We start from the raw sequence: 23,448 nt of genomic DNA on the forward strand, positions 1-23,448 counted from the left end.
GAGCAGACTCTCTCCCCGTGGCAATATTTTTAATTTGCCAAATGGCCCAGTCAGCCAAGTGAAAGCCATGCCCACAGACAGGCGAAGACACACATCCGTGTGGCAATGTGGTAGTGTGGTAGTGTGGCAGTGTGGCATGTAGAGCAGAAACCACAGCAGGAATTTTAATATTTCTAATGCGAGTTTGGCGAGTTATGCGCTGGGCTCTCGGCTCCTCTCCTCTCCCCTTCCCAACAGGCAATCGATACCTGGCCGGAGGCGCCAATCGAATGATTTATGGCAACAATCGTTGGACAGTGACTTCCACCGGATGCAGACACTGCCTGCCAACTGGCAACATCGTTCGCATCATAGCGCTCATCATTCCCGCTCTCATTAGCACTCGAATCATCGACTCTGTGTGTGTGTGTGTGTGTGTGTGCGGGGGTCTTCCCCGCTAATGGTGCGAAAAACCGCAAACTTTTATGGCGAAGCCATTTTGTATCCGCACACATGAGCAGTGAGAAGGGGGAGAAAGCTTAAATTTTAATGCGCATAATTTACAGAATATTACCAACACTTCATTTTGGGCTTCAGGACGCGACGCGACGCGACGCGACGGCTCCACGGCTCGCAGTCGGATGTATTTGGCAATAAATTCGACGAGAAAGCGAAAAATCTGAATGGCAGGACAAACTTTTGTTGCTTAAGTAAACTTGAAAACTTTTCAAGACACAAAAGTTTGTTGTGAAAGTCACACGAAAGTTGAATGCAATAAATCTGCTCGCTGCGCGCTGCACGATGCCACCGAAAAAAGGGGGGCCAGGACGACCCGAAAAGAATCTCTCTAAAATTGTGCAATGCGTTGCCGGCACTCGCGAGCCAAATCCGTTAAACCCCGTTAGCACCAAAGAGGCAGAGAGCGGGCAAGGCAGTGAGGAAGGAAGGAAGATGAGAGGAATGGCAGCTGGGGAAATGCGAGAATTGGTGGGAAAACTTTCAGCGCATTCTTGGCTGATAAATGGGCAGCGAAATCTTAAAATACAAGCCCAGATTTCGCACTGCATGGCGGAAATATATCAAAAAAGCGCCAACGTCATGGCCAGAACTGCAATGCAGTGGCACTCGGTGGCAGTAAGGTGAAATAAGTGAGAGAGAGAGAGACAAAGAGAGAGAGTCCTTTGCTCTTGACCAGAGCTCCCAAACGTAACGGCCTAATTATGCAGCCAGATCTGAGGGAGGTGCTGGGGTGGAGCCGTGGCTGAGGTGCGTGATTTGCAGATTTGCTGCAGCATCGAGTGTGAAAATGGGTCGTTCTGCAACTGTGACTTGAATGCTTATTAAAAGTTCAGTGGCAGCTGCCACACACATGCGTGTGTGTGTGTGTGTGTGTGTGCGGCTATTGCAACAAACTTTCAGCAGCTGGAAAGCAATCAAAAGTTGGCATCGCTGCCTTTTATGGCCGCCAAGTGGCAGACAATCGAGAGAGTCGAGCTGCAAGTTTGCTCGACGCTTAAGAAGCCGCAGCAGGCAGGCCAAATTCAATTCGCTGTACCCCGTTCCGTGGCAGCGTAACCCAGTTAGAGGCGTTAGCTGCGTGTGGCATGCGGCAAGCGGCGCATAGTCCGGGTGTCCTTGCGCCACATGCAAAATAAGGCAACAGGAAAGCAACAGACAAAGTGGAGAAAAAAAACACCAGAAAAAGAGCTCGTCCGGAAGCGTGAGGTGAGGTGAGGTGAGGTGAAGTGAGGCAGTGCCTCGCGGTCCTTTCGGTCCTTTCAGCTGGCTCTCTTTTTATCATTATGTGGCAGTTGCAGCTTAATTGCAATGAAAGCAAAGCTTCCTCCAGCAATTTGCCGTTGCAGTGGCAGTGGCAGTGCCAGTGCCAGTGCCATGCGGCCCAGACTTAATCACGTGAACGACACGGCGCCACATAAACTTAATCTGTGTGCCAGGTGAGTGATTGCGAAAGGCGCCACATGGCCACCAGGCCACCAGTTAAGGATGCACTCTCAGGGCTCCGCAGCCAGAACCAGAAACAGAGCCAGAGCCAGAGTCCTTCTGTGGCTGTTGCCATGAATGCAATGCATTTCTGAGCAGGCTTTCACATGCATGACGATGATGATTATTACTATGTAGTATTATTGATGCAGCTACCATCCAGCACCCAGCCACCCACCTACCTCTGGCTTAAAGCAGAGCAGCTCGCCCTCCCGCCCACTTTCCTGCGCGTTCTTGAACTAATTAGCCTCGTTTAAGTTGCAGTTTTCGAAAGTTAAACACGCTCACAGTCGCAATTAGCCGGGCTACGACAGGAGGTGGAGGGACAGGGATACGGAATACGGGACACGGGGGAGGCTTACCAAGTTTATGGAACTTTGCCAACACTTACTTGGACTCTCGCAGCTAATTAATTTCGTTACTCAACATTCAGCATTCAACACTCGTCACAGTCACAGTCACAGTAGTAGTCGCAGTGGCAGTGGCAGTCACACAATGAATCCATTTAGGAGGACATGCAGTTTGTGGCACCGAAAAAGGCAGCAGCTCCTGCATTGATAATTTCCATGCGCTTCGAAGGCGTGTGTCGGCCGCTCTTAATTGGAAAAGTTTCTCAGTTTTAATTAAAACATTTTACTCAATGCAAAATGCAGCCAAATATTCGACAACAACAACAAAAACAGGCAACAATGGGTAAAGTTTCGCCAGGGTAGAGCAGAGCAGAGAACGGAGTGGAACGGGCACTGGGCACTGGGTAATGGGTAATGTGCTGGACATTTTGAATGAGTTTTTCATCGCTCATACATAACACCCTGTGCTTTGTTGTGTTAATTATGGAACGCGGCTGTGGCTGGGCAGGACTGCAACTGGGACGGGACTCTACAGCATCATCGCTCACTGGCTCACTGGCTGTCGGATCGCAACACATCACTAATACGTATGCGTATATGTATACGTATACGTATACGTACACATGTACACATGTATATGTATAAGACCCGTGGAACAGTCAATTTGTTTTGCCATCGCATGGCTCTTCTCGGGCTGTGGTATGCTGGCCGCAATTCAGATTCCACTCGCAGCTTATGCGATTTAGCCGACAAGACAAATAGTTCCATGTAATTTGCTTGTATGTCAAACGACTCGCATATGTCAAATGTCAAATGGTCTCCCCAGCTTTTTTTGCCACCCCAATCGACACTGTGTCGACATGTGCGAGGAGCTGGTAAAGTTTTTCCAACAATAAATTACTATTACAATGACAATCCCGCCCGCATTCGCAGCAGAGCGAACATTTTTCATGCTTCGCCTCCAATTCCAATTCCAACTCCAATTCCGGTTGCGTTTTTCTTTTCCTTTTCTGCTTGCTGAGTTTCTGTTTCCCTTTTCTACACTCTTCCGTGATCGATGAGCGATCTCGTGCCCATTCCCATTCCCCTTCTCATTCCCTTCTGGCTGCGAAGATGTTGACTCAAAGGAGTAAATGCCGAATAAAAATAAAAGTCTTGGCAGGCTCTCCATCCGGCTAGCCATCAGGAGGTCTGGTCTTTCTGTTTGTCTGAATTAACACTCAGAATCGCCATGCAAAAGGGAATCAGCAGCAGCAGCCCAAGTCCAGACACATCGACCTATGCCCGAGTGGGCAAAGAAAATATTATTCCTTCCAGTCCTTCCAGTCCTGCCGCTGCCTCTGGCACTGGCCTTGGCTAATGCCAAAATGTCAAAGCTTAAAGTCCCGCACAGAGCTCGGGCTCTGACTCTGGTAATTCTGCCGTATTTTAATCAGTCAACAGTCGTCCGAGGAAGTAACTAAGTGAGTGAGGGGGCGAGCTCTGGCCCTGGCTAGCTGCTAATTGAATGAATTTACCTCGAGCTGGGGCTGGGCCACGTCTCAGTCCCGGACTCAGCTCTACTTCGTTTTGCGTTTATTTGATTTATTAATGCGGCCAGCCCTAAGGCTCAACCCCCAACCAGTGCTGCCCGAATCGATTCCGAATCCGAATCCGACTCAGAAGTCCTTTCGATTGCGGTCCTTGGCTCAGTGATAGCCACAGGAAGTTTGCGTCAGCTTTTATTTACGCAAACCGAAACATATTAAAAATTTACGGCTCGTTTACTGCGATTTGTTCAATTAAGTCGATACGTTTCCTGTCCCCGTCCCCGTACCCGTCCCCGTCTCAGTCCCTGCCCCATCTCTAGTTCCTTCTCCGTCTCAGGTCTCTCTCATCCGGAGGGCTCTGTTCTCCATCAAAGTTGGATGGCAACTTGAGTTTGCTCCGTCTGCTTCTCTCGGCTGCCACTTTTAATTTTCTTCAAGTTTATTTGCCGCTCTCCTGTGATTGCTTCATCCCTTTCAATCCGCTTTCCCCAAGGCTGTCGAGCTTCTCCTACTCCTACTCCTACTCCTCCTTCTCCTTTCTTTTTTTAATTTTTTATTGAATTGGCTCTTGTTACTGCTTAGACTTTGGATTGAAATTAAACGAGCGTGGTTTATGGCCGCAGTCGCAGTCTCCGTCTCCGGGAAGGAGTGAAATTTAATCAAGTTATGCAGCAGTGTGGCAAGCAGTGGGTTGGCAGTGGGTTGGCAGTGGGGCAGGACTGGGCGGGCTGGCAGCAGGCAACAAAGAAAACAAGTCTCAAGTGGATGGCCATTGTTTAAGCCAGGCAAAACTTTGCCAACTCAAAACTTAATTAAAAAGGAAAAAAAAACAGCTCGGGCCCATTGATGCAAGCACCCCCGACTCGTGGCACCTCCAGGCCCATCCGCAATTACCATTAGTCGAGCACAAACATATATTGTTGAGAGCCGTGTGTGTTGGATAAGTATTTAGGGAGGCAGAGCGCGGGAGGGAACTGCCTTTGGCACCTCTTTGAGCCCTCGATGGATATATTGGGCCACTGGTCAAAGCTAATGAAAGCCGCGACCGCGAAATTGCGCGTAACTTGGCATAATATTGACCAATATGGTTAATTGCGTATCCGCCGTGTGCAGACACACAAACACACACGCTACATGCTACATGCTGCATGCTGCATGCTGCACGCAGCGAACTGGAGTGTACTCGAAACTCCAGCGACTGCAGCTGGAAACTCCGACCTCTGACTCTGACACCGCACACAGACCGCAAATATGCAAACAGAAACGAACAGGACGAGGACGCGGAAGAGCACGGGGACCGTGGCCAGGTGGAGGCACACATCAACGTAATAATTGTAATAATACAAATGCCGACACTTGCGGACAACAACTGCAACAATGCCGACTCTACTCCGAAGTCCGTAGCCGTGTTCGTGTTTGTATCCGTGTCCGTGTCCATGTCCATGATGTCCCTGGCAATATGCCAAATTGTGTGCAGCACCACAACGACATCATCTTCATCTGCATCACCATAAGCATCAGCATCAGCATCATCATTATTATCATGCAAAAGCAAAGGCAAACGCAAAACGCAAACCCAAGACCAAGAACAAGAACAAGACAACACCGTGTTGATAATGCTGTTGCGTGGCCCCTGAAATGAATTTGCATAAACTTTGGGCCCTGGACCCATGATGGAGACCGAGGACTGAGGACTGCCGTGGATGTGGATGCCCGTTCGAGTCGCAAATTGAAAGATGCCGTGCTGCCAAAACAGAAACCAGAGCACGGCCATGCCAGCAGGTGAACCGAAGCTCCCTTCGCCTGCCCCACTACAAGCCAGGGGACAAGGGTTAAGAAATAGGTTTAGTGCTGCCACGAAGACAGGATGACTTTATTTGCAATATGGAAATATTTTTCATTACCTTGTCTTTGGGCACAGAGCCCCTGTCCCTGTCCCTGTTCCTGTCTCTGTCTCTGTCCCTGTCCTTCCAATTGGCGTCAGTCAAGATGCCAAACTCTGGCTGTCTCTCCCAGAGAGACGCTCGTACGAGTATCTCAGCATCTCAGCATCTGCATCTGCATTGTGCTGGTACACACATTTATTCCGCTGCTTGTTCTGGCTTATTTTATGGCAATATTTTTGATATTCCCTGTTAGACAGACACAGAAACAGACACACATCCGAAAAGCCACTTAAATTGCAATTTTGCAGGCAAAGTGAAGCGAAGTGAAGCCATCACCGTGCGGTGCGGTTCGGTTCGGTCTGCCATCGGTTTGGCGCTTTAACTTTGCTCAAACAAACGGCAGATTTCAATGAATGTTTGAGCTGCTGCTGCTGCTGCAGAGAGACTCAGTCTAGTTTAGAGGATGGATAACAGTGCCTCTCGATCCGTCAAAGCCAGTGAACAGCTGTGGCCATATGGCCATATGCCAGGCTACTGTCCTCTGCATCTCGTCATCGATCTCGGATAATGTGCACTTGACGCCACTCGACGCATGTTTGCTCTGGCCTGCCACCACGCACTCAGAGCAGTGACGGAGCCATCGCTGCACTATTGGCAGTGTCAGCTGCGGATGCGGATGCGGATGTGGGTCGAGTGTGTGTGCCAAAGAGACAGAGAGAGAGCGAAAGTTGCCGCTTGTGGGAATCGATTTGAGAGCCGCGAGGCTGATGAAGTCATCCAGCAATCTGCAGTCTGCAATCCATCCATCCACACACATCCCACACTGCACACGAATATAAAAGCCAGAGATATGTGTGCGGAATTAGCAATAATCCGTAGGTTTGCCCAAGCATCCCACAGCCCAGATTGTGTTTAAGGCACGAGCGGAAATTGAATTGGCGCCGCTGAGCGGCAGTCTCTGGCGACTTTTAATGTGTTTCATGCAAATACGAATGGTGTCGGCAATAAGTGTCCGCTGTGCTCTGCCGCTCTCCATTCCATTCCATTCCTTATGCCAATTGCCGGGCATGGACAACAATTACGCGCATTATCCTTTCGACTGGAGTTGAGCGCGGACCCGGACCGGGCTCGGACACGGACACGGACACGGATCCGGACGATAACACGGCATTTGCTTAAACAAGCATAAATGCGAGATGCTAGGAGGACAGGAATGAAAAAAAAGAAACGGAAAGGCATCTTTGGCTGCTGAAAGCCGAAGTGGCGATGCTCTGCAAGGAATTCAAGGATCTGTCTGCTTTCTAGAAGCTGAACGCAATCCTTTCCTGGCTTTTGCTGGGGCAGCAATACCCCCAGGAAGTGTGCAGAAATCTCTTCTGCTCTACAATTTTAATTTGGCTAAGTAGCAGCCAGTGACAGACAGCGGGCCCAAGGAGGCGAATACCTTGTTGGCCATTCTGGCCGGGGATCGACCCAAGGATACCCAAACGGAGGGGTTGCGATGGCCGTGTCCATGTGCATGTCCTTCAGCTACCCTGCAGTGTCTGAAAAAACGCTAATTTAATTTTAACTTTCTGCAGCCTTTTTCCGGACTTCCTCCCCCGCCCACCAGCTCTGACTCTGACTCTGGCTCTGGCTCTGGCTCTGGCGCTGTGTTTGATTTCGTTGTCAGCGACTTTGGCACACTTTCGCATCGCATTAGAGAGCTCAGGCGGTGGAGGAAATTGAGGCGGAGATGGAGATGGCGATGGAGATGGCGATGGAGCCGGGAATGGAGCCAGAAATGGAGCCAACGCAACAAAAAATAGAAGACCCGAAGCGGAGCGGGCAGCGAAAGAGTAAAAGTAAAATATTTGTCCTGCCAGGGAAGTTGCAAGTGAGCAGCGCTGATTGCGGCACTAAAACGAAACGAGTTCTTGTGCGGCGATAAGATTTCACCCCGACTGCCTGACTGCCCGACTGCCTGCTTGCCCCAAAGTAATCGGCCCTGAAGTTTGGCCATTGCCTTGGACCCAGACCCAGACCCAGACCCAGATCTGGAATCCAGATCCAGCAGCCAACCCACCCTCTGGCCTCTATCTAATGTTGTTGGCAAACTTTTGTGTGACTGGCTTTGAGGCAGTTGGCACCTCGGTCCTCGGTTATTTACGCTGCCACGCCCGGGCCCGACAATCAACGGCAATTTGCCGCAGTACCCCAGGACTCCCCAGGAACACCCAGCACACAGCAACCAACGTTGACCGAATCCCAGACCCCATCCGCATCCGCGTTCGCATTCGAATTCGTATTCACAAAGCATCCGATAAGCATAACAGTTGTCGTCAGGAGTGGGTCTCGTCGTGTCGTGCCGCTGGCTCTCACCTCTCACGCAGTGGGCTGAGGGGTGCTGGTTGGGGGGATGCTGGTGGGAGGACAGCGCCTGTGAAGGCATGGGGGTTGATGGAGGTGCGTTGCCAACAAATCGTCGCCAGATGCCGGCGACAATAAAACGTTTTACAATGTAACCAAGGCGACGACAACACGCTGCTGTCGCCCAAGCTCCAGCCCAAGGAGCGGAACCTGTCGCCAAGTGGGTGGCACCCACCGCCCGCACCGCCCATGTGGCAATAATGTGCAACAAAGTTAATAATTGTTTATGGCAACGCCTTCGATTGGACTTTTATGTCTGCCAGAGCTGAGCCAGGGTAACGACCCTCAAGTTCATTCCGGTTCGACCCCTAGGCGCAATGATTGAGTGCCCCAAGCATTCGCATAATCAGAGAGCACTGTTGTTGCTTTTGTAAGTACCCCCGCCAGCTACGACCACCAGCGATAGCGAAAGCAGCCGAAGTCTCTCAGGCTCCCAATCTTCCAGCCTCAGTGTCTCAGATAAGCCTGACTCGCACCACAAGCAAGATCCATTGTTGCGCACCGATCGATGCTGGGGGATGACATATCAGACTGAGTTTCACTCCATCCCTGCCTGGTGTCCACCCTCATCAGGGGCCTGCCTGGCTTCATTATATTGAAACTTTGACGTCGTTATTTTGCATAATTTGCGTTTCGCTTGAATGCAGCAGCCATGCTATGTAGAAGCACATCCGTACATATATTTCTATAACTACGAAGAGGTTGGGGCTGAGACTGGCACTGGGTGTGGGTGTGGGTGTGGTGGGATAAAGCAGCAGCAGAAGGAGGAGCAGCAGCATAGATGTGAGTGGGGATGAATGCTGTGCGTGGCTTGGCGGTTGTCAACGTTACCTTGGCACATGCGAAACGTGAACTTTGAGGCATCAAGTTAATGATTTGCACTTGTCAGAGCCCCTCTGCTCACGCTCGGAGCGAGCAGAGTAATGAAGTTGATTTATTGTATTACAATCCGACTGCGGCTTCCCTTCACCTTCCACTTTCCACCTTAAGCAGTGCCATGCCCTGCCCCTCCGTTACGTTGCGTTACGTTTTCCATCGTGTGTTTCTGTTCCCCGATGCCGAGAGCATTGAACCCTCCCCAATCGAACGACACAAATAGATTCAACTCCATTGTGGCTCTCACGCCTGAAGGAGATCTGGGAACTGGGCGTCTGTCTAGTTCCGTTAGAGCGCAGAACTTCCTTTGCGTCTATAAATAGACGAGTCCCATCCGACTCCGATACTAGAGCGGCAGACACGCAGACACGCGTCTGCGATCGTCAGCTGGCGGAGCTATAAATAGAAAGTTGTGCCTGGCAGCCGCCGCCACCCAAAAGTGGAGCCCAAACGAACGTGGGACGAACGGACGAATGGCCTCAGTGTATCGACGGACGCGATGGAGTGCAGAGGTGTTCCCATTCTTCCGACCTACGCCCAAGCCTGGTTCGTATCGTGGTTTCCTCCCGACCCTCCCTGGCTTCAACTAATCTTCAACCCTCTAATCTGTCCCTTCCGTCCCAGTGGAGATGTGGATGTGTCGCCGCTGCCTCGCAAACGGTCCCTGTGCCACACGCTCTTCGCCTACCGGACGCTGAACGATCCCGTCATCATTCTGATCACCTTGGCCGTGGTCGTCGGCTCCTTCTGCCTGCTGAGCGGCTTCATTTTGCTCTGCGTCGTCTCCAAGGCCTGGCAGGACGAGACCTCCGAGGCCATACTGCTAATGGGTGAGTGCTGCTTCCCAGTCCAATCCATCCCAGTCCCAGTCCTAAAGAATACATCGGCTACTTAGGCATTGGCTTCTTCATCACATCCCTGTCGTGTGTCTCGTGGAAGTTGACGAGAGCCCAGCGCCTCACCCAGATCGTGGAGGCAATCAACGATCGTGATCCGACGGAGGAGGCTTAAGTCGAGTGTTGAGTCTTAGTTAGGAGCCCAGCTAATTGTCGATTAAATTATTTCCATTCACTAAGCAAGAGAACTCTGTTTATGTTTATCCAAGATAACTTTATATGCGTTTGGGCTACATTTGGGCGCTGCTACTGGGCCATTTGCTGCGTGATCCAGGGAATGAATCTGCCAAGGTCCGTGTAGACTGCTGTCTGATCCGCGGCCGGGTGTCCCAGCTGCTGGTGGCCACAGTCCTCGGGGCCGTAGCTCACGATGCCGATCTGTACAAAGCGCTGGATGCTGTTTTTGTACCTGAAAGCGTACAACAAGGGGCCCCCAGAGTCGCCCTTGCAGCTGTCCCGGAGCGAGGCACTGGCGCAGATCTGGTTCGCGGCGATGGATCGGTTCTGCAGAGCGCTGCAGCTGGCGAGGGGCAAGCGGGTGAGGCCAGCCTCCAAGGGCACATCGGAATCATTTCCATTGGCATGCTGCCTGCCCCATCCCGTCACTCGCATGACTGGCATCTCCTGGATACTCTTTTGCAGCTCTGCGTAGAGGGGCAGGCATATGGGAGCGATGTGATCTGCCACAGAGGATCCCGCGTTACCACATGCATAATATTGTTTTTCCCTTGTCGCAAGTGCTTACCCGTAAACAGCACCTCCCGAGACAGCTTGATGAGGGCTATGTCATTGTTTTGGGTGTATTTCGAGTATCCCTCGTGCCGAATGACCTTCTCAATGCCTACGTCCACGTGCGGCGGCTGGCAACGGACCTCCGAGTTCACAATCCTGCAGTCCTGCTCAGAGGTTATGTTGTGCTCCCCAAGCCGCACTGCCACGCTGCTCAGAGATCAGAGTTGAATGAGGTGGATACACGCTGAAAGCTACTTACGGCAATATGTCGATCACGCAGTGCGCGGCTGTCAGAACGAAGCCTGCTCACGGCAGGAAACTTAGGTTCGGTTTCAGACATTCCGAAAATTCGACTTACGTGTCGTGATGAGCGTTGCACCACACAGAAATTGATCCCTTTCCCGGCTGCCGGGAACTATGGCATTGTACCTGAGCAGAGCCATCCAAGGCCTCGAACCCATCTTGATTTCGGTGCCGCCAAACACCTTGGGACCCGTGAACTTGCCGCATGCCTCCTCAGACTGCTGTAGCAGCTCCAGTCCCGCCTCGCTCGCGTGATCTTCACAGCAGACGAATGTCTGCAACGATCCACAGATAGTTGAAAGCGCATCCCCAAGCGAATCCTTCCGTCCTGTGGCTCACCTGCTTGGTTGAGCAGCCAGAGCTTTCCTTGAGCCTCGTTTCCTCCTCCGTTAGCGGCTGATTGCTCTTCCACTTCGCAATAAGTTCATTAAAGTCTGGGCATTTGCTGTAGTGTCTGCACCAGCCAGGCCTGTCCCTGAAGGTTGTGCAGTAAGAGGGATCTGCAAGAATTGTGACTCAGCAAAAGTTCCCTTTCCCTTCCAGCATCGACATACAGGGTCTTCCCACTGTTCCTGCTCCACTGTGCGCCAGCGACACCAGACACAGGCATATTCCCATCAGCATTGGTGCCGTCATTCTCCACAAAGCTCTTCCGCACGGACTGAGCTGCGATTAGTTCCGACTTTGGCATTTGTACTCCACATATGTATGAAATTCGATTGAAACACTTGATGATAGCGATTCCCAGAGAGAACATTCATCTCTCTCTCTCTCTCTCTCTCTCTCTCTGTGGACTCATTCGCACGCTCTTTTGAAAAGAAAGATTGTAAGAGCGGCCTTGTTTTCTTTGTTCTGCGTGTTCCCGCCAGATTACAGCCCCGACCCCAGAGCATCCCTCTACAAGGCAGCTGTAGCGGGACAAAAGGCAGCTGCAGCTGCAGTTACAGGGCCTGCTTATGGCCTGTCGGATGGAAGCCCTACCTGAAGAAGGGCTCTGTTCCAGCCTTTCGTGTTCAGTTCGAGTCGATACCTTGCCGAAAGATGCCACATTTGCAGCGACTGGAACCGTATTTGCCGCCAACCTGGGCCAGGCATCCCATCCGAATCGCGAGAAGGCTCTGGCGCCGCTGCACCCAGCTGTCGAGGAGTCCAAAGTTCCAGCGATACGTGAGGTAAGAGAAATTTCATCCATTCCCCCCTCCAACCAAATCATTTGATTTCTTCAGATTTCTACAATCAAACCTGTGCCCCGTCTAGTCCGTGCGGCATTACATCGGTGGAGAGGAGATCGGAACACGTTCAGCGCATGACAGCATTTGGCTGCAAACGTTCTGTGATTCCACCAAAAATGCGCAGCAATTCGGATTTTGTTGCTGCTGCTGCTGCTCTCTGCGGATTTGGCTACTCAGGGAGTCGCCGCACGTAGACGGAGGGGTTGATGGATGCCAAAATTAAGCACACACTGCGCATTATTTATACCCCATTAGGCCCAAAAGAAATGGCCAACGACCTTCACCCACTCCAAAGCAGCAGCCGATCCAAGAGTATTGTTGGATTGGCTGGGAGGAGATCTACTCCTCAGCATGGTCCAGAGAGGTTCAGAGGCCAATGAATTGATGACAACAGAGGGATCGAACGGGGCAATACCGTTTCCCCGGCTGGGGATCTACCCAATCTCAAACAGTAGCCCCAGCAGAGACATGCTGACCACCATGGGGAAAACACAGCGAGACGCTACGAGAACGCTGCCAGTGCAATAAATACTTGGCGCAAATATTCATCAACATTCAGTCTCGTTCCAAGTCTCGGCCCGAGCGTGCCAGTACAGATTGTCAGTCGATTGTCGAAGCCCGTTGCCCCAGCGAAATACTCTGAAAATGTTCACCTCGATCAGATCTCACCAGCATCGCGCCGTCGGCCTGATCTTACGGGCCCTCGTCGCTGGCAGCCTGCTCATCCTGATGAGTGCCATCCACCAGGACACCGACGACTCCGGCTCCCACTACATCCACCCGCGTCACGCGATGCAATAGCCTTGCATCAAAGATAGCTCAGTTTTAGCGTAGATTAAGTGCAACTAAATTCTAATCAACAGTTCACAGTCCGTTTCCGGATGGTCGCGATGATCGTGACTGCGCTCACCTACTAGTAAAAGGTGTAAATAATAACCGGTTCCGGCCAGTGCGACAGTGGGTTTCCCTGTTGCAGGGGAGGCTAAAAATGTCGTTTAATTATTACACCTAATCGCTGCCTAATGCATTTTAACTGTCCAATAACTCGTTGGCTATGTATGCATGAAGCAGCTCAACTTCCTCGTGTGCCAAGTCTAAATGTGTTTATTTATTTATTTGTTTATCTAAGCAGCAGAAGCACATGTGTGCCAGCCACCGAATGTCTTTCTTTTTCCTTGACTCACTTGAAGTTCTGACCTAGTATTTTCGCAAATCGAGGTAATATAAGTGATATACTTAACAAGTTAAGAAGTGGAATATTGTATGTAACTCTTCTCCTATTTGAAAAGTATAACATAAAGTATAGAAAACATAAAATATAACGTTGTGAGAATCTTTTAGCCAAGCATTGGGAATAAAATGAGCAAAGGTTACTGCTCTCACCTCTACCATCTCACGATTTAAAAAAAACATTTTCGAAACGAATACGAAAACGCCCCGGCACGAATTGTTCTAACATATTTGGGTGGACTGATATAAGGTGAGGCATAACAGTAGCGAAGTTCATGTGGAAACATTAACGAGAGAGACTGATCATCAAGAACTCACCTCACCATGCAATAAGACCATGCCCCATGCGCTCTCTCGCTCCTTTGTTATGGCTTTTCTCATCCTCTTCACACAGGCAATTGGCGGGAAGGGGAAACATCTTCCCGCCTTTTCTGCACATACAAACACACACATTGCCAAAGAGCACGGTAACGAAAAAAAGTTGTTTGCATAAATAACTTTATATGTTGCACAGCTAATACAAATGCATCGAACACCTTTAACACTTTTCTATCACTTCTTCTTTATTTTGCGTTTTGTATGCCATTTTTCCGACGCCTGCCGCCTTTTTGAATTGGGAACTTGTCTTTGCCATTTTTGGGCCGTTTCTTTTTGTAACCACTTCACTGCACCACTAAACTGCACTGCACAACTGCGCGACAGTTTTCCAATTGGATTTTTCATAATTTTCCAGATTTTCACGACTCGAAACGCGGAGCTGACTTAAAACCGCGCGCCTTTTCCGAAAATGTAAAGCAAAGAGAACGGCGCAAATTGGAATGCGCAGGAGACTTTCATGTTCTCTTCCTAATTGCTCTCTCATTTCCTCTCTTGTTCTTTCACTCATACTCAAAGAGAGCTAACGATTTGTGCTGTTTATGAGTGACCGCTTGTTAATGCAACGGTTAATATCAAGAAGAGGCAAGTGCTTTGTGCCTGTGCTGGTAAGGGCTTGGTGAGGGGGGCCGTTCTTTTTATGTGTGCTGAAAAGGAACAGAAAATTCAGCAACGGACAAATGGTAAAAGAGAAAAGAGAGAACTCTTCGGGTACCGGGTAATTATTTATTTAAAAACGAAATAATTGCGGGAACTCCAATGGTCACCCTGCGCACGACGACACCTTGAAGTTTTTTGGAGATGCGCGATATATATCGATGGGCAAATGACTGGTCGATAGTAGAGTAACCTCTTCGGAGAAAAACACCTTGGAAAGCTGGTGTTTGGTGATAATGCCACCTCTACTTGACAATGCTGCCCATTGAAAAATGGTAAACAAAAAATTTGATTGAACACGAAAAATGTGACTTTCTCGGACTGGGGATCAATCTCCGAGAAAGCCTCCGAAACGGAATGGGTCTAGTCAATAATCCTGGAAGAGCCGGAGAAGCTGGCAATGCATCTCGTTGACACAGAGCCTATGGGAGGAAATAAAGAGGAGTGGGCAATCGGAAGAGTCGCAGCACCGTTATGCCGTACATGTTCACGGTGGGCGGGGATAACTTCTGCCTGAAGTCACGCCATTCCCCGTTGTACATTTAAATGCGTCAAAGTATAATGAATAAAGCGCCACTCTCTCCATTGGGTTAAAGATTTCCCACTCTTTCTCGCTGCGGTCGGGGTGGGTGGCTATGGGCTATGGCAATACCATCGCGAAACAGGGTCAAACACAGGGTGGGATGCCATGGCAACCAGGCGCCAGGACACAGGACTCGGGACAGGTGTGTTGGGGGTGTGTTTGATGTGTTGTTTGGGATTTGTTTACTTCGTGGCTAGTAGCCCGAGCAGAAAGTGTCAGGATTTGAATGAGAAAATCGCTGAAATGAGCTCTCGAAGTGTGATGATCACGGATCTGGACCAGAACGACCACGAGGAGGCGGCGGGGGAACGACCGCCCACGCAGCCAAAGAGGAATCGAAAGCCGCTGCAGACGCTGTCGGGAAACTTTAGTCGCCGCTCGAGAAGCGTGGAGGTGGAGCAGCGCCAGCAGGCAGCACCCGCCCCTAGGAAGGATCGAAGGGATCGCACGCTCAACGGATTGGTAAGCAGCTCCTCCCCCAATCGACTCTTGGCCATGTCTCATCCTCGCATCCCCTGCAGTTGCAGGCCAAGGACCAGCAGCTGGAGCAGCTGGTGCAGCGCCTCTCCACCCTGCACAAGTACAACGAACAGTTTGCCAAGGAGAACGAGCGGTTGCGCAGCGACAGCTCCCAGCTGGAGAGCCGCCTGGCAGAGGTGGAGCAGCAGGTGACCGATTGCGTCCGTTGCCAGCAGCTCAGCCAGAAGCTGGCCGCAGTTCTCGGGCAGAACAGGTCGCTGGCGAATGACGTGGACATGCTAAAGACCCTTGTCTTCCGCCTCAATGTGCAGATTGAGAGCTACCAGGATCAGCGCAGGACAGGCGAGAAGGAGCCCACATGCTCGGCAGTGGCAGCGGCAGCGGCAGCGTGCACCTCGGACTCCACCGGCTGCCAACCCCTACCCACGCACACCTTGGGCCCGCTACTGCACGCCTACGACGAATCCATCCGCGACAAGGACGCTCTCCTGGCGCAGTACAACACGGAATTTGAGCACTTTACGGGCGAACTGAAGCGCGCCCTGGAGGATAACACAAAGCTGGTGAGTGAATAATCCATTTGACACCATCATCTGACCACTGACCACTGATCCCCGTCCAGCTGCAGTCCCAGGAACAACTGCGTCGCGACTTGGGCGGCTGGCGCGAGGAGCGTGTCTGCCTGCAGGCCCAGCTGGGCGTTTGTCGCTCAAAGGCCGAGGCGCAGACCCGCAAAACCGATCTGGCCAAGGAGAAGCTGGTGGAGGTTATGCACTGCTACGAACAGCGGATGCAGACGCTCCTCCTGGACATGGACCACCTGCAGGCGGCCTACGCACGCACCAAATCGGAGCTGGCAGCTCACAGAAGCGCCGCCGCTCCCAATGCTACAAACGCAGCCAACACTGCGGCAGCAGCAGCGGCTCCGCCGGAAGCGGAGGCAGTGAATCAATGCAAGACTCTGCTGGAGGAACTGAAGCAGGAGCACGTCAGAGAGCGCACTGCTTTGCAGGATCAGCTGAAGGCGAGCTCCATGCGAGCCGCCGCCCTCGTTCGCAGCACGGAGAAGGCCAAACACTCCCGGGACCGACTGAAGGCTCGCCTGCGCATGGCCCTGCAGTGGGCGCAGAAGCTGGAGGCGGGCCAGGCTGAGATGCGGGACACCTACGATGCAGTGCGACGCCTGGAGGTGCTCGTCAAGCATAAGGAGTCGCAGCTGCGAGGCCTGCACGCCCGCAACATCGAGGAGCTGGACAAGCTGCGGCGCAAGCTCGAGCACAAGGACGAGACTATCCGCACCCTGTTGCGCGGCAAGCTGGAGCGACGTCCTGCCGTTGACTAGACATGCGTCCAGCTCTGGACATGGTTAACAATTAAAAATATATAATTTCAATACAAAATACATTAATAACTTAACGTAGAAAGCTTTCATAGCTTGAGATGCGAAGAGCATCAGCCAGACTCCAAGGGCTCAGCCTCATCCGGGGCCTCTCCGCCGTCGCCGTCGCCTCCGCCACCACCACCACCTCCCCCGCCTGCACACACCACGCAGGCCTTGGGCACCGTCTGCTCTATGTACATGGTGATACGTTCGAGGACCTCGGGTACGATGCCCCGCATCAGCTGCTCGTAGCGGGCGACGCCCAGCTGCGACTGTAGCGCCTGCAGCTGCCACTTGAGGTATTCGGTGAGGGGGATCTTATAGACGGGGTCCTTGAGCACCAGCTGCCGATGGCGGTCGTCGTGGTAGGTCTTCATGGGATAGCCCTTCGAGTGGAAGTCTTCAGTGCATAGCTGCTGCTGCAGCTCGTCCAGTTCGTGCTCGTCGTGGATGACCAGGGAGTCGTAGTAGCGTACCGTGGCCCTGGCGGCACTCTCCTCCGCCGCCGCATATTGCTTGTCCATAACCTCGCCGAGCGTCTCGTCCACCAGCTGAAGGATGTGCGGCAGGCGGGCCAGCAGCAGGTCGTTGTTGCCGAATATCGAGGCGAAGGCCAGACAGAAGAGCTTCCTCTTTTCGGCATGAGTGTCCGGCACCATGGGGAACATCTCGATCCACACGTCCAGGATGCGCGCAAGGGCGTCCGTGTGGGGCAGTTGCTGCACCACCGACATGAACACAGCTTGGTCGATGAGCAGCGTCCTGGCCACAATGGTCAGGTACCAGCCCATGGTCATGGGGTACTCCTGCTTGAGGCACACTTGCTGGAAGACAAACGGCAGGGCCGGGCGCACCAGCCGCAGCCCCATCGTCGCGTCCGTCTTGAGGCAGGTCTCGAATATCCGAAGCATGGCAATGATGCCCTCCACGCGGATGTCCTCGAAGGAGCGCACGCAGTAGCCCACGAACCCTTCGCCGTAGCGACTCAGGTAGGCCTGGGCGTCCAGCAGGATGTAAGCGTGGATGAGCTGCAGCACTGTGCGCAGATTCTCCGACGACATCTCGATGATGGGCAGTAGGTGGTCGCACAGCGCCAACAGATCGGGCGTGAGGACAGTCGAGTTCCCAATCACAGCCAGCCACAGCATGATCCCGTCCTCGATGAGGTAGACGTGCGAGTGTTGCTGCAGAACGACGTTAAAGGGAATCACATTAAACGTCGAAACAGAGTCTGTTGGGGGGTACTCACCTGGAGGTCGGTGCTCAGCCTGATGACACTGTAGAGGAAGGGCTTCATGGACTCGGGCACATCGCGGATCGTGCGCACCAGCTGCTCCAAGGTGCCGATAATGGCACAGCGGAGTAGATCGTACTTCTCGCTCTCGCGCCACAGCAGGGGGAGGTAGGCGATAAATTGGAGCGCCTGTGGCTCGATGTACTCGCTCATCTTCTCCACTAGCAGCGTCATGGTGCCCAGAACGACGATCTTGGTGTCGCACTCGCCGGCCTCGTGCAGGAGTAGGAACAGAGCCTCGAACAGCGGCGAGAAGTAAGGGTGGAAGGCCTCTGGCATGAATTCAAAATCGTCAATAAGCAGGTTCAGGGTGCGTGCGGCTGCCAGTCGTGTCGGCATGTCCTCCTGGGGACGCAGCAGGTGGAGACACGCCTCGTAGGCGAGCGGACGCAGCTCCCGCGGTAGCTGTACGCCCACCCAGTGGCCGACCATCCAGATGATGCGGCGTCTCAGGATTCGGAAGTTGGGCGCCTCGATGCGCAGCTCCGCCAGCAGCTGGGAGGTCAGCCAGGAGCCAAAGTCAAGTTTGTTGAAGAAATGGAACGCCGCCTGGCCGACCGCATTGTAGATGGCGTCCTTCAGCAGGATGGCCTTGAGGTCGGACTCCGCAGAGAGCTGCAGCTGCTGGGCGCGACGCACGAACTTCATGACCTCGGCTATCATCACCGTCGAGTGCTGGGTGAAGCAGGTGAAGTAGAGCGTCTCCACGCTGGGCCGCAGTGCGTATTTCCAGGCATCGCCACCGCCGTCGTCCTGGTCGTAGCCCTCGGGATCCTGCTGCCACTCCTCCAGCTCCTGCTGGGTGAGCAGAAAGTAGTGTGTCACGATCTTCTCGCAGATGTACGTCACCCGCTCCACCGTGAAGAACTTGGCATTGCTCTGGGCAGCCGAGGCGAGCAGCTCGTCCTCGAGGCTAGACCCAGCCGCGGCACCTGTCTCCAGCTCCGCGGCTACGGGCGGCGCACAGATGCTGTCGTTGCCGCTCAACATGATGCCCTTGAGCATGTTGAGAGCCTGGATGGCAAAGTTGCTAAAGTTGATGCGGTCGCCGGCGTCAAAGATGAGGGCGGTGCCCTCGTGGAACACATAATGGAAGCTAAACTCCAGGGCCACCGGCACAAAGCGGGCAAATGAGATGGAGTGGCGATCCATTAGTTCGTTCAGCGCCTTCATCATCTTCAGGATGAAGCGCTCCAGCTCGCTTATCAGTTGCGAGGCTCTGGCCGGGTCCGGCCCCATGCGGAGCTCGTAGCGCAGCTCCAGACACTGACGCAAGCGCTGGAAGAGCTGCTCCACAAAGTTCATGTGGTCGGTGGACTTGTACGGCTTGGAGCAGCCGTAGACAATCAATTTCCTGAGGGATCGCATCACAATGTAAGCCCGCTGCAGGGCACTGAGGGCCTGTGCCTCTTCGCCGCTGCTCTTCACCTGCTGCAGGAAGCGTCCGGTCAGCGTCGCCCAGACGTCCCAAGCTAGGTAGCTGAAAATCTGGCTGCCCAACTCCTCGAAGGCCCGCTGCTCGGCCATGAGGCGGCGAGAGGCCAGGGCTTTGATGACGTAGTGTAGGACTAGGAGAATTCTCTGCTGCAGTGCTGCGTCCGTCTCGCTGCTGCACGCTTGCAGCTGCTTCATCAGCGTCGGCATCAGGTCGGGCCAGAAGCGTGGGTAGTCGGTGCGAGCTAGGCGCCCGAGCAGCACGGCCACCTGCAGTGCCACCTGGGGCACTTCCTCTGCGTCGTAGTGCTGCAGGAGCACGTCTCGTATCTGCTGCTTCTGCTCGGCGGGCAGCTCCTGCCGCGAATTGGGCCTCCAGTAGCGCTCGATGCCATTCTTCAAATAAACGGCCGCCATCCAGCGGACCTTTAGTGCAACCTCCGCGTCGGCCGCAGTGCCCTGACCGCTTCCCGGCATTCTCATACTCAGCCTGGCTATCGTGGGAAAGAAGCCCGGCTGCTGCTCCCATTCGCTCAGTTGGGCTTCGGCCTTTTGCACAATTTCGTGACTGGGGTTTGTGGCCGCCTGCAGGGTCTGGGCAACCAGCTGCTCGACCGCAGTAGACGCCGTTGATGTTCCCGTTGCCGTTGCCATCTTCTTCCACCCCACTTTCAACGTTAATTCGATGAAATGGCTGATGCAAAAATTATTGGCAAAATTGTACGGCGCGTGCTGCTTCTTGCTTCTGTGACCGCGGATTTATCGATAAGAAATACCGCCTGAACCTCAAAAATATACCTAAAAATACATTAATTTTTAAAATATACCGCAGATATACCGAATGGTAAGTAATTTGTTTCGTTCTTGAATATTGATATCGGTACAGTCCATGGGCACTTGTGATGTGAGATATAATATTGTATGGCTGCATCGATGGAAAATTGCATGTTCTCTGGTCCCACTTAATACTAGATGAATACCAACTTCTGCACATTTTGTTTACCAGAGGGCTCTGCACTAATGACATCCCTGTGTACTCGCCATGTAGCAACCCTGTAGAGAGGAAGAAGAAGATGGGTCATGTGATAGACACCAAGCAGCTGACCGAGAGAAAATAAAAGTTTTTTCTTCAACTTGCAACTCCAAAACTAAAGTTAACTAGCAAACAACATGGCTCTGCACTCTGCAATCAAAGGTAAACTGATCTCTGTCATCGGCGATGAGGACACCTGCGTGGGGTTCCTGCTGGGGGGCGTGGGCGAGATAAACAAAAATCGCCATCCCAATTTCATGGTCGTGGATAAGAACACTCCCGTGAGCGAGCTGGAGGACTGCTTCAAGCGGTTCCTGAAGCGCGACGACATCGACATCATCTTGATTAACCAGAACTGCGCCGAGCTCATTCGCCATGTCATCGATGCCCACACTTCGCCAGTGCCAGCCGTCCTGGAGATTCCATCGAAGGACCACCCCTACGACGCCAGCAAGGACTCGATTTTGAGGCGTGCCCGTGGCATGTTCAACCCCGAGGATCTGGTGCGCTAAGCAGCACTTTGGCATTGTTTGCAACCATAGGAGTATTGCAGTTACAGCCACCAATATAATCCCCTACATTTCGTTTAATTAGCTTTGAGATGTGTATTAAAGACAAGTGTTAAAGTGGTTTTTGTTTTCAAATAAAAAATAAATATGTATGTATATATGTATGCATGTGTGAAAAATCATTATCATCAAGAAATTGTGGTGAAGGCGCCTGCTGCCGCGTTTAAACAGTCCTCAAAACAGAGCTGCACCTGTCTGCGCCACCTAACGGGCTGTCGGCGTACCATGCGCCATCAGCTGACCGAGAAGAGACTTTTTTCTGCTGCAACGTAAACACAAATAGATATAGGAATCATTATCAATTGGTGGACTTATTAGTCACAAGCAAGCTGCCCACCCATTCCACAACGCACACCATGCTCAAGGCGGTAATTCTTATTGGCGGACCCCAGAAGGGCACGCGCTTCCGGCCACTCTCGCTCGACACACCCAAGCCGTTGTTTCCACTGGCCGGCCGACCCCTGATAGCCCATCACATTGAGGCTTGCGTCCAGCTGCCGGAGCTCAAGGAGATCCTCATCATCGGCTACTACCCGCAGACGCAGATGGAGGCTTTTGTGGGGGACATGCAGGCCTTGTACAGCAGCAGCAACATCAACATCAGGTGAGAGACAGCCGCGGCAAGTTATGATGGATAGAGGACGAATGACGTGTCCATTTGGCAGGTACCTGCAGGAGTTCACATCGCTGGGAACGGCCGGTGGCATGTACCACTTTCGCGATCAGATACGGGCCGGTAATCCAAGGGCCTTTTTCGTGCTGAATGGTGACGTGTGTGCCGATTTTCCGCTGCAGGAACTGTACGACTTCCACACCCGGCGTCCCTCCAGCGCCCTGGTTACCATCATGAGCACGGAGGCTACCCGGCAGCAGTCCCTGCACTACGGCTGCCTCGTTTTTGATCGCGCCAGCGGAGCCGTCTCACACTACGTGGAGAAGCCGAGCTCGTATGTGTCGACCTTCATCAACTGCGGCGTCTACGTCTGTTCCATGGACATTTTCACCCAGCTGGCGCAAATCTTCCATGCCCACGGACTGGAGTACGGCTGCGCGGGCTTCAGCAATGGGAACGGCAACGGAAACGGCCGCGATCAGGGCCACATCAAGTGGGAGCAGGAGGTGCTCACTCCCCTGGCGGGCACCAACCAGCTCTTTGCCATGCCCGTGCCAAACTGGTGGTCCCAACTGAAGACCGCCGGCTCGGCCATCTACGCCAATCGCCACTACCTGGGTCTCTATAAGCGCACGCATCCAGAACGGCTGGCCAACGTGGGCTCGAAGCGCGGCGAGGGCGACGGCAACCTGATTTGCACTGTCCTGCCGGATGTCTTCGTGCATCCCAGTGCCACGGTCCACCACAGCGCAGTGGTTTGTAGCAGTTGATCTCAGTGTAACAATCCCCATATTCACATTCTCGTTATTCTTTATTCCCTGTAGTTGGGCCCGAATGTGGCCATTGGTCCGGGTGTCACCATCGGCCCTGGAGTGCGTATCAAGGAGTCCATCGTGCTTGAGCAAGCCCAAATTCACGACCACACGCTCATCCTCCACTCTATTGTGGGGCGGGGCTCTACCATCGGAGCCTGGGCCCGCGTTGAGGGCACGCCCAGCGACCCGGACCCCAACAAGCCCTTTGCAAAGATGGAGAATCCGCCGTTGTTCAACAACGAGGGCAAGCTGAATCCCTCCATAACGATATTGGGTAAGTGGAAGAGTGCTCTGAAATGTGGACTGTGGCCCTCTGATAAAATCTCACTTCCCATTTTAGGCTGCTTCGTGCAGGTGCCCGCCGAGAAGATACTGCTCAACAGCATTGTCCTGCCGCACAAGGAGCTGAGTCGCAGTTTCAAGAACGAGATAATTCTGTGAAGATAACCAATTTCCCCTTGGAAAGCCGTTCCTTTCCGTAGCCCCATCAGTATGCCATTTTATACACATAAATATTTATATTGTGCAATATTCTTATTCTTTTATGCATTAAAAGCTTGTCACGCAGCGGCACGAACTTTTAGCCTGACACACGGAATCTGTAATTCCGCGGTTGCTGGTTCATTTTAAGTTTTTAGTCGATACTTATCGTAACTATCAGTATTGTCACGAGGCCACATCCAATGCACAGGCAATGTAAGCGACCCACGCACACACACATGCACTCTCTCGCTCTCTCTCCCTCTCTGTATCTAAAGTCGCTCTCTGCCTACCGTTTAGACCAAAACGCG

General features: G+C 52.6%; 7 protein-coding genes across 8 annotated transcripts; 5 read left to right on the plus strand and 2 right to left on the minus strand.

Annotated features, from left to right (window-relative positions):
• Positions 1–9,462: 9,462 nt before the first annotated feature.
• On the plus strand, positions 9,463–10,109 carry LOC117891093. 2 transcript variants are annotated; one of them, XM_034796275.1, is made up of 3 exons: positions 9,475–9,576; positions 9,655–9,860; positions 9,926–10,109. In XM_034796275.1, exons 1-3 carry the CDS (start codon positions 9,530–9,532, stop codon positions 10,039–10,041), a joined length of 369 nt encoding a protein of 122 aa, XP_034652166.1. In that variant the 5' UTR covers positions 9,475–9,529; the 3' UTR covers positions 10,042–10,109. The 2 variants fall into 2 exon arrangements, with proteins under 2 accessions (XP_034652165.1, XP_034652166.1); XM_034796274.1 differs by having other exon boundaries at positions 9,463–9,860.
• On the minus strand, positions 10,098–11,635 carry LOC117891092 (serine protease grass-like). The gene is made up of 6 exons (XM_034796273.1): positions 11,516–11,635; positions 11,301–11,461; positions 11,017–11,236; positions 10,918–10,960; positions 10,672–10,865; positions 10,098–10,606 (listed from the first exon to the last, which is right to left on the minus strand). Exons 1-6 carry the CDS (start codon positions 11,595–11,597, stop codon positions 10,173–10,175), a joined length of 1,134 nt encoding a protein of 377 aa, XP_034652164.1. The 5' UTR covers positions 11,598–11,635; the 3' UTR covers positions 10,098–10,172.
• Positions 11,636–12,236: 601 nt separating this feature from the next.
• On the plus strand, positions 12,237–13,510 carry LOC117891094. The gene has a single exon (XM_034796277.1). The coding sequence runs from the start codon at positions 12,839–12,841 to the stop codon at positions 12,992–12,994; it is 156 nt and encodes a 51-aa protein (XP_034652168.1). The 5' UTR covers positions 12,237–12,838; the 3' UTR covers positions 12,995–13,510.
• Positions 13,511–14,997: 1,487 nt separating this feature from the next.
• LOC117891752 (protein Cep89 homolog) lies at positions 14,998–16,920 on the plus strand. Its single transcript, XM_034797364.1, has 3 exons — positions 14,998–15,500; positions 15,560–16,081; positions 16,141–16,920. The coding sequence occupies exons 1-3, from the start codon at positions 15,144–15,146 to the stop codon at positions 16,858–16,860; spliced, it is 1,599 nt and encodes a 532-aa protein (XP_034653255.1). The 5' UTR covers positions 14,998–15,143; the 3' UTR covers positions 16,861–16,920.
• LOC117891750 (importin-11) lies at positions 16,885–20,378 on the minus strand. The gene is made up of 2 exons (XM_034797355.1): positions 18,149–20,378; positions 16,885–18,083 (listed from the first exon to the last, which is right to left on the minus strand). Exons 1-2 carry the CDS (start codon positions 20,279–20,281, stop codon positions 16,971–16,973), a joined length of 3,246 nt encoding a protein of 1,081 aa, XP_034653246.1. The 5' UTR covers positions 20,282–20,378; the 3' UTR covers positions 16,885–16,970.
• A 320-nt stretch (positions 20,379–20,698) lies between these two features.
• LOC117891754 (V-type proton ATPase subunit F 1) lies at positions 20,699–21,286 on the plus strand. The gene has a single exon (XM_034797366.1). The coding sequence runs from the start codon at positions 20,798–20,800 to the stop codon at positions 21,170–21,172; it is 375 nt and encodes a 124-aa protein (XP_034653257.1). The 5' UTR covers positions 20,699–20,797; the 3' UTR covers positions 21,173–21,286.
• A 178-nt stretch (positions 21,287–21,464) lies between these two features.
• On the plus strand, positions 21,465–23,246 carry LOC117891753 (mannose-1-phosphate guanyltransferase alpha). The gene is made up of 4 exons (XM_034797365.1): positions 21,465–21,833; positions 21,895–22,597; positions 22,667–22,931; positions 22,998–23,246. The coding sequence occupies exons 1-4, from the start codon at positions 21,586–21,588 to the stop codon at positions 23,096–23,098; spliced, it is 1,317 nt and encodes a 438-aa protein (XP_034653256.1). The 5' UTR covers positions 21,465–21,585; the 3' UTR covers positions 23,099–23,246.
• The last annotated feature ends 202 nt before the right edge of the window (positions 23,247–23,448 follow it).

The sequence above is a fragment of the Drosophila subobscura genome, chromosome E (genome assembly GCF_008121235.1).
Source record: "Drosophila subobscura isolate 14011-0131.10 chromosome E, UCBerk_Dsub_1.0, whole genome shotgun sequence".
Lineage (NCBI taxonomy): Eukaryota > Metazoa > Arthropoda > Insecta > Diptera > Drosophilidae > Drosophila > Drosophila subobscura.

What these genes read in the sequence shown, in the direction of transcription:
- LOC117891093 (XM_034796274.1), top strand. Translation starts at nt 9,530, where the DNA reads ATGGAGTGCAGAGGTGTTCCCATTCTTCCGACCTACGCCCAAGCCTGG. An exon ending in CGAGGCCATACTGCTAATGG is followed by an intron (nt 9,861 to 9,925) that starts GTGAGTGCTGCT and finishes TCGGCTACTTAG; the next exon opens with GCATTGGCTTCTTCATCACA.
- LOC117891092 (XM_034796273.1), bottom strand. Translation starts at nt 11,597, where the DNA reads ATGACGGCACCAATGCTGATGGGAATATGCCTGTGTCTGGTGTCGCTG. An exon ending in CTGGCTGCTCAACCAAGCAG is followed by an intron (nt 11,237 to 11,300) that starts GTGAGCCACAGG and finishes GGATCGTTGCAG; the next exon opens with ACATTCGTCTGCTGTGAAGA. An exon ending in TGCGTGATCGACATATTGCC is followed by an intron (nt 10,866 to 10,917) that starts GTAAGTAGCTTT and finishes ATCTCTGAGCAG; the next exon opens with CGTGGCAGTGCGGCTTGGGG.
- LOC117891094 (XM_034796277.1), top strand. Translation starts at nt 12,839, where the DNA reads ATGTTCACCTCGATCAGATCTCACCAGCATCGCGCCGTCGGCCTGATC.
- LOC117891752 (XM_034797364.1), top strand. Translation starts at nt 15,144, where the DNA reads ATGGCAACCAGGCGCCAGGACACAGGACTCGGGACAGGTGTGTTGGGG. An exon ending in ATCGCACGCTCAACGGATTG is followed by an intron (nt 15,501 to 15,559) that starts GTAAGCAGCTCC and finishes CATCCCCTGCAG; the next exon opens with TTGCAGGCCAAGGACCAGCA. An exon ending in TGGAGGATAACACAAAGCTG is followed by an intron (nt 16,082 to 16,140) that starts GTGAGTGAATAA and finishes ATCCCCGTCCAG; the next exon opens with CTGCAGTCCCAGGAACAACT.
- LOC117891750 (XM_034797355.1), bottom strand. Translation starts at nt 20,281, where the DNA reads ATGGCAACGGCAACGGGAACATCAACGGCGTCTACTGCGGTCGAGCAG. An exon ending in GGCTGAGCACCGACCTCCAG is followed by an intron (nt 18,084 to 18,148) that starts GTGAGTACCCCC and finishes GTCGTTCTGCAG; the next exon opens with CAACACTCGCACGTCTACCT.
- LOC117891754 (XM_034797366.1), top strand. Translation starts at nt 20,798, where the DNA reads ATGGCTCTGCACTCTGCAATCAAAGGTAAACTGATCTCTGTCATCGGC.
- LOC117891753 (XM_034797365.1), top strand. Translation starts at nt 21,586, where the DNA reads ATGCTCAAGGCGGTAATTCTTATTGGCGGACCCCAGAAGGGCACGCGC. An exon ending in CGGTCCACCACAGCGCAGTG is followed by an intron (nt 22,598 to 22,666) that starts GTTTGTAGCAGT and finishes TATTCCCTGTAG; the next exon opens with TTGGGCCCGAATGTGGCCAT. An exon ending in TCCCTCCATAACGATATTGG is followed by an intron (nt 22,932 to 22,997) that starts GTAAGTGGAAGA and finishes TTCCCATTTTAG; the next exon opens with GCTGCTTCGTGCAGGTGCCC.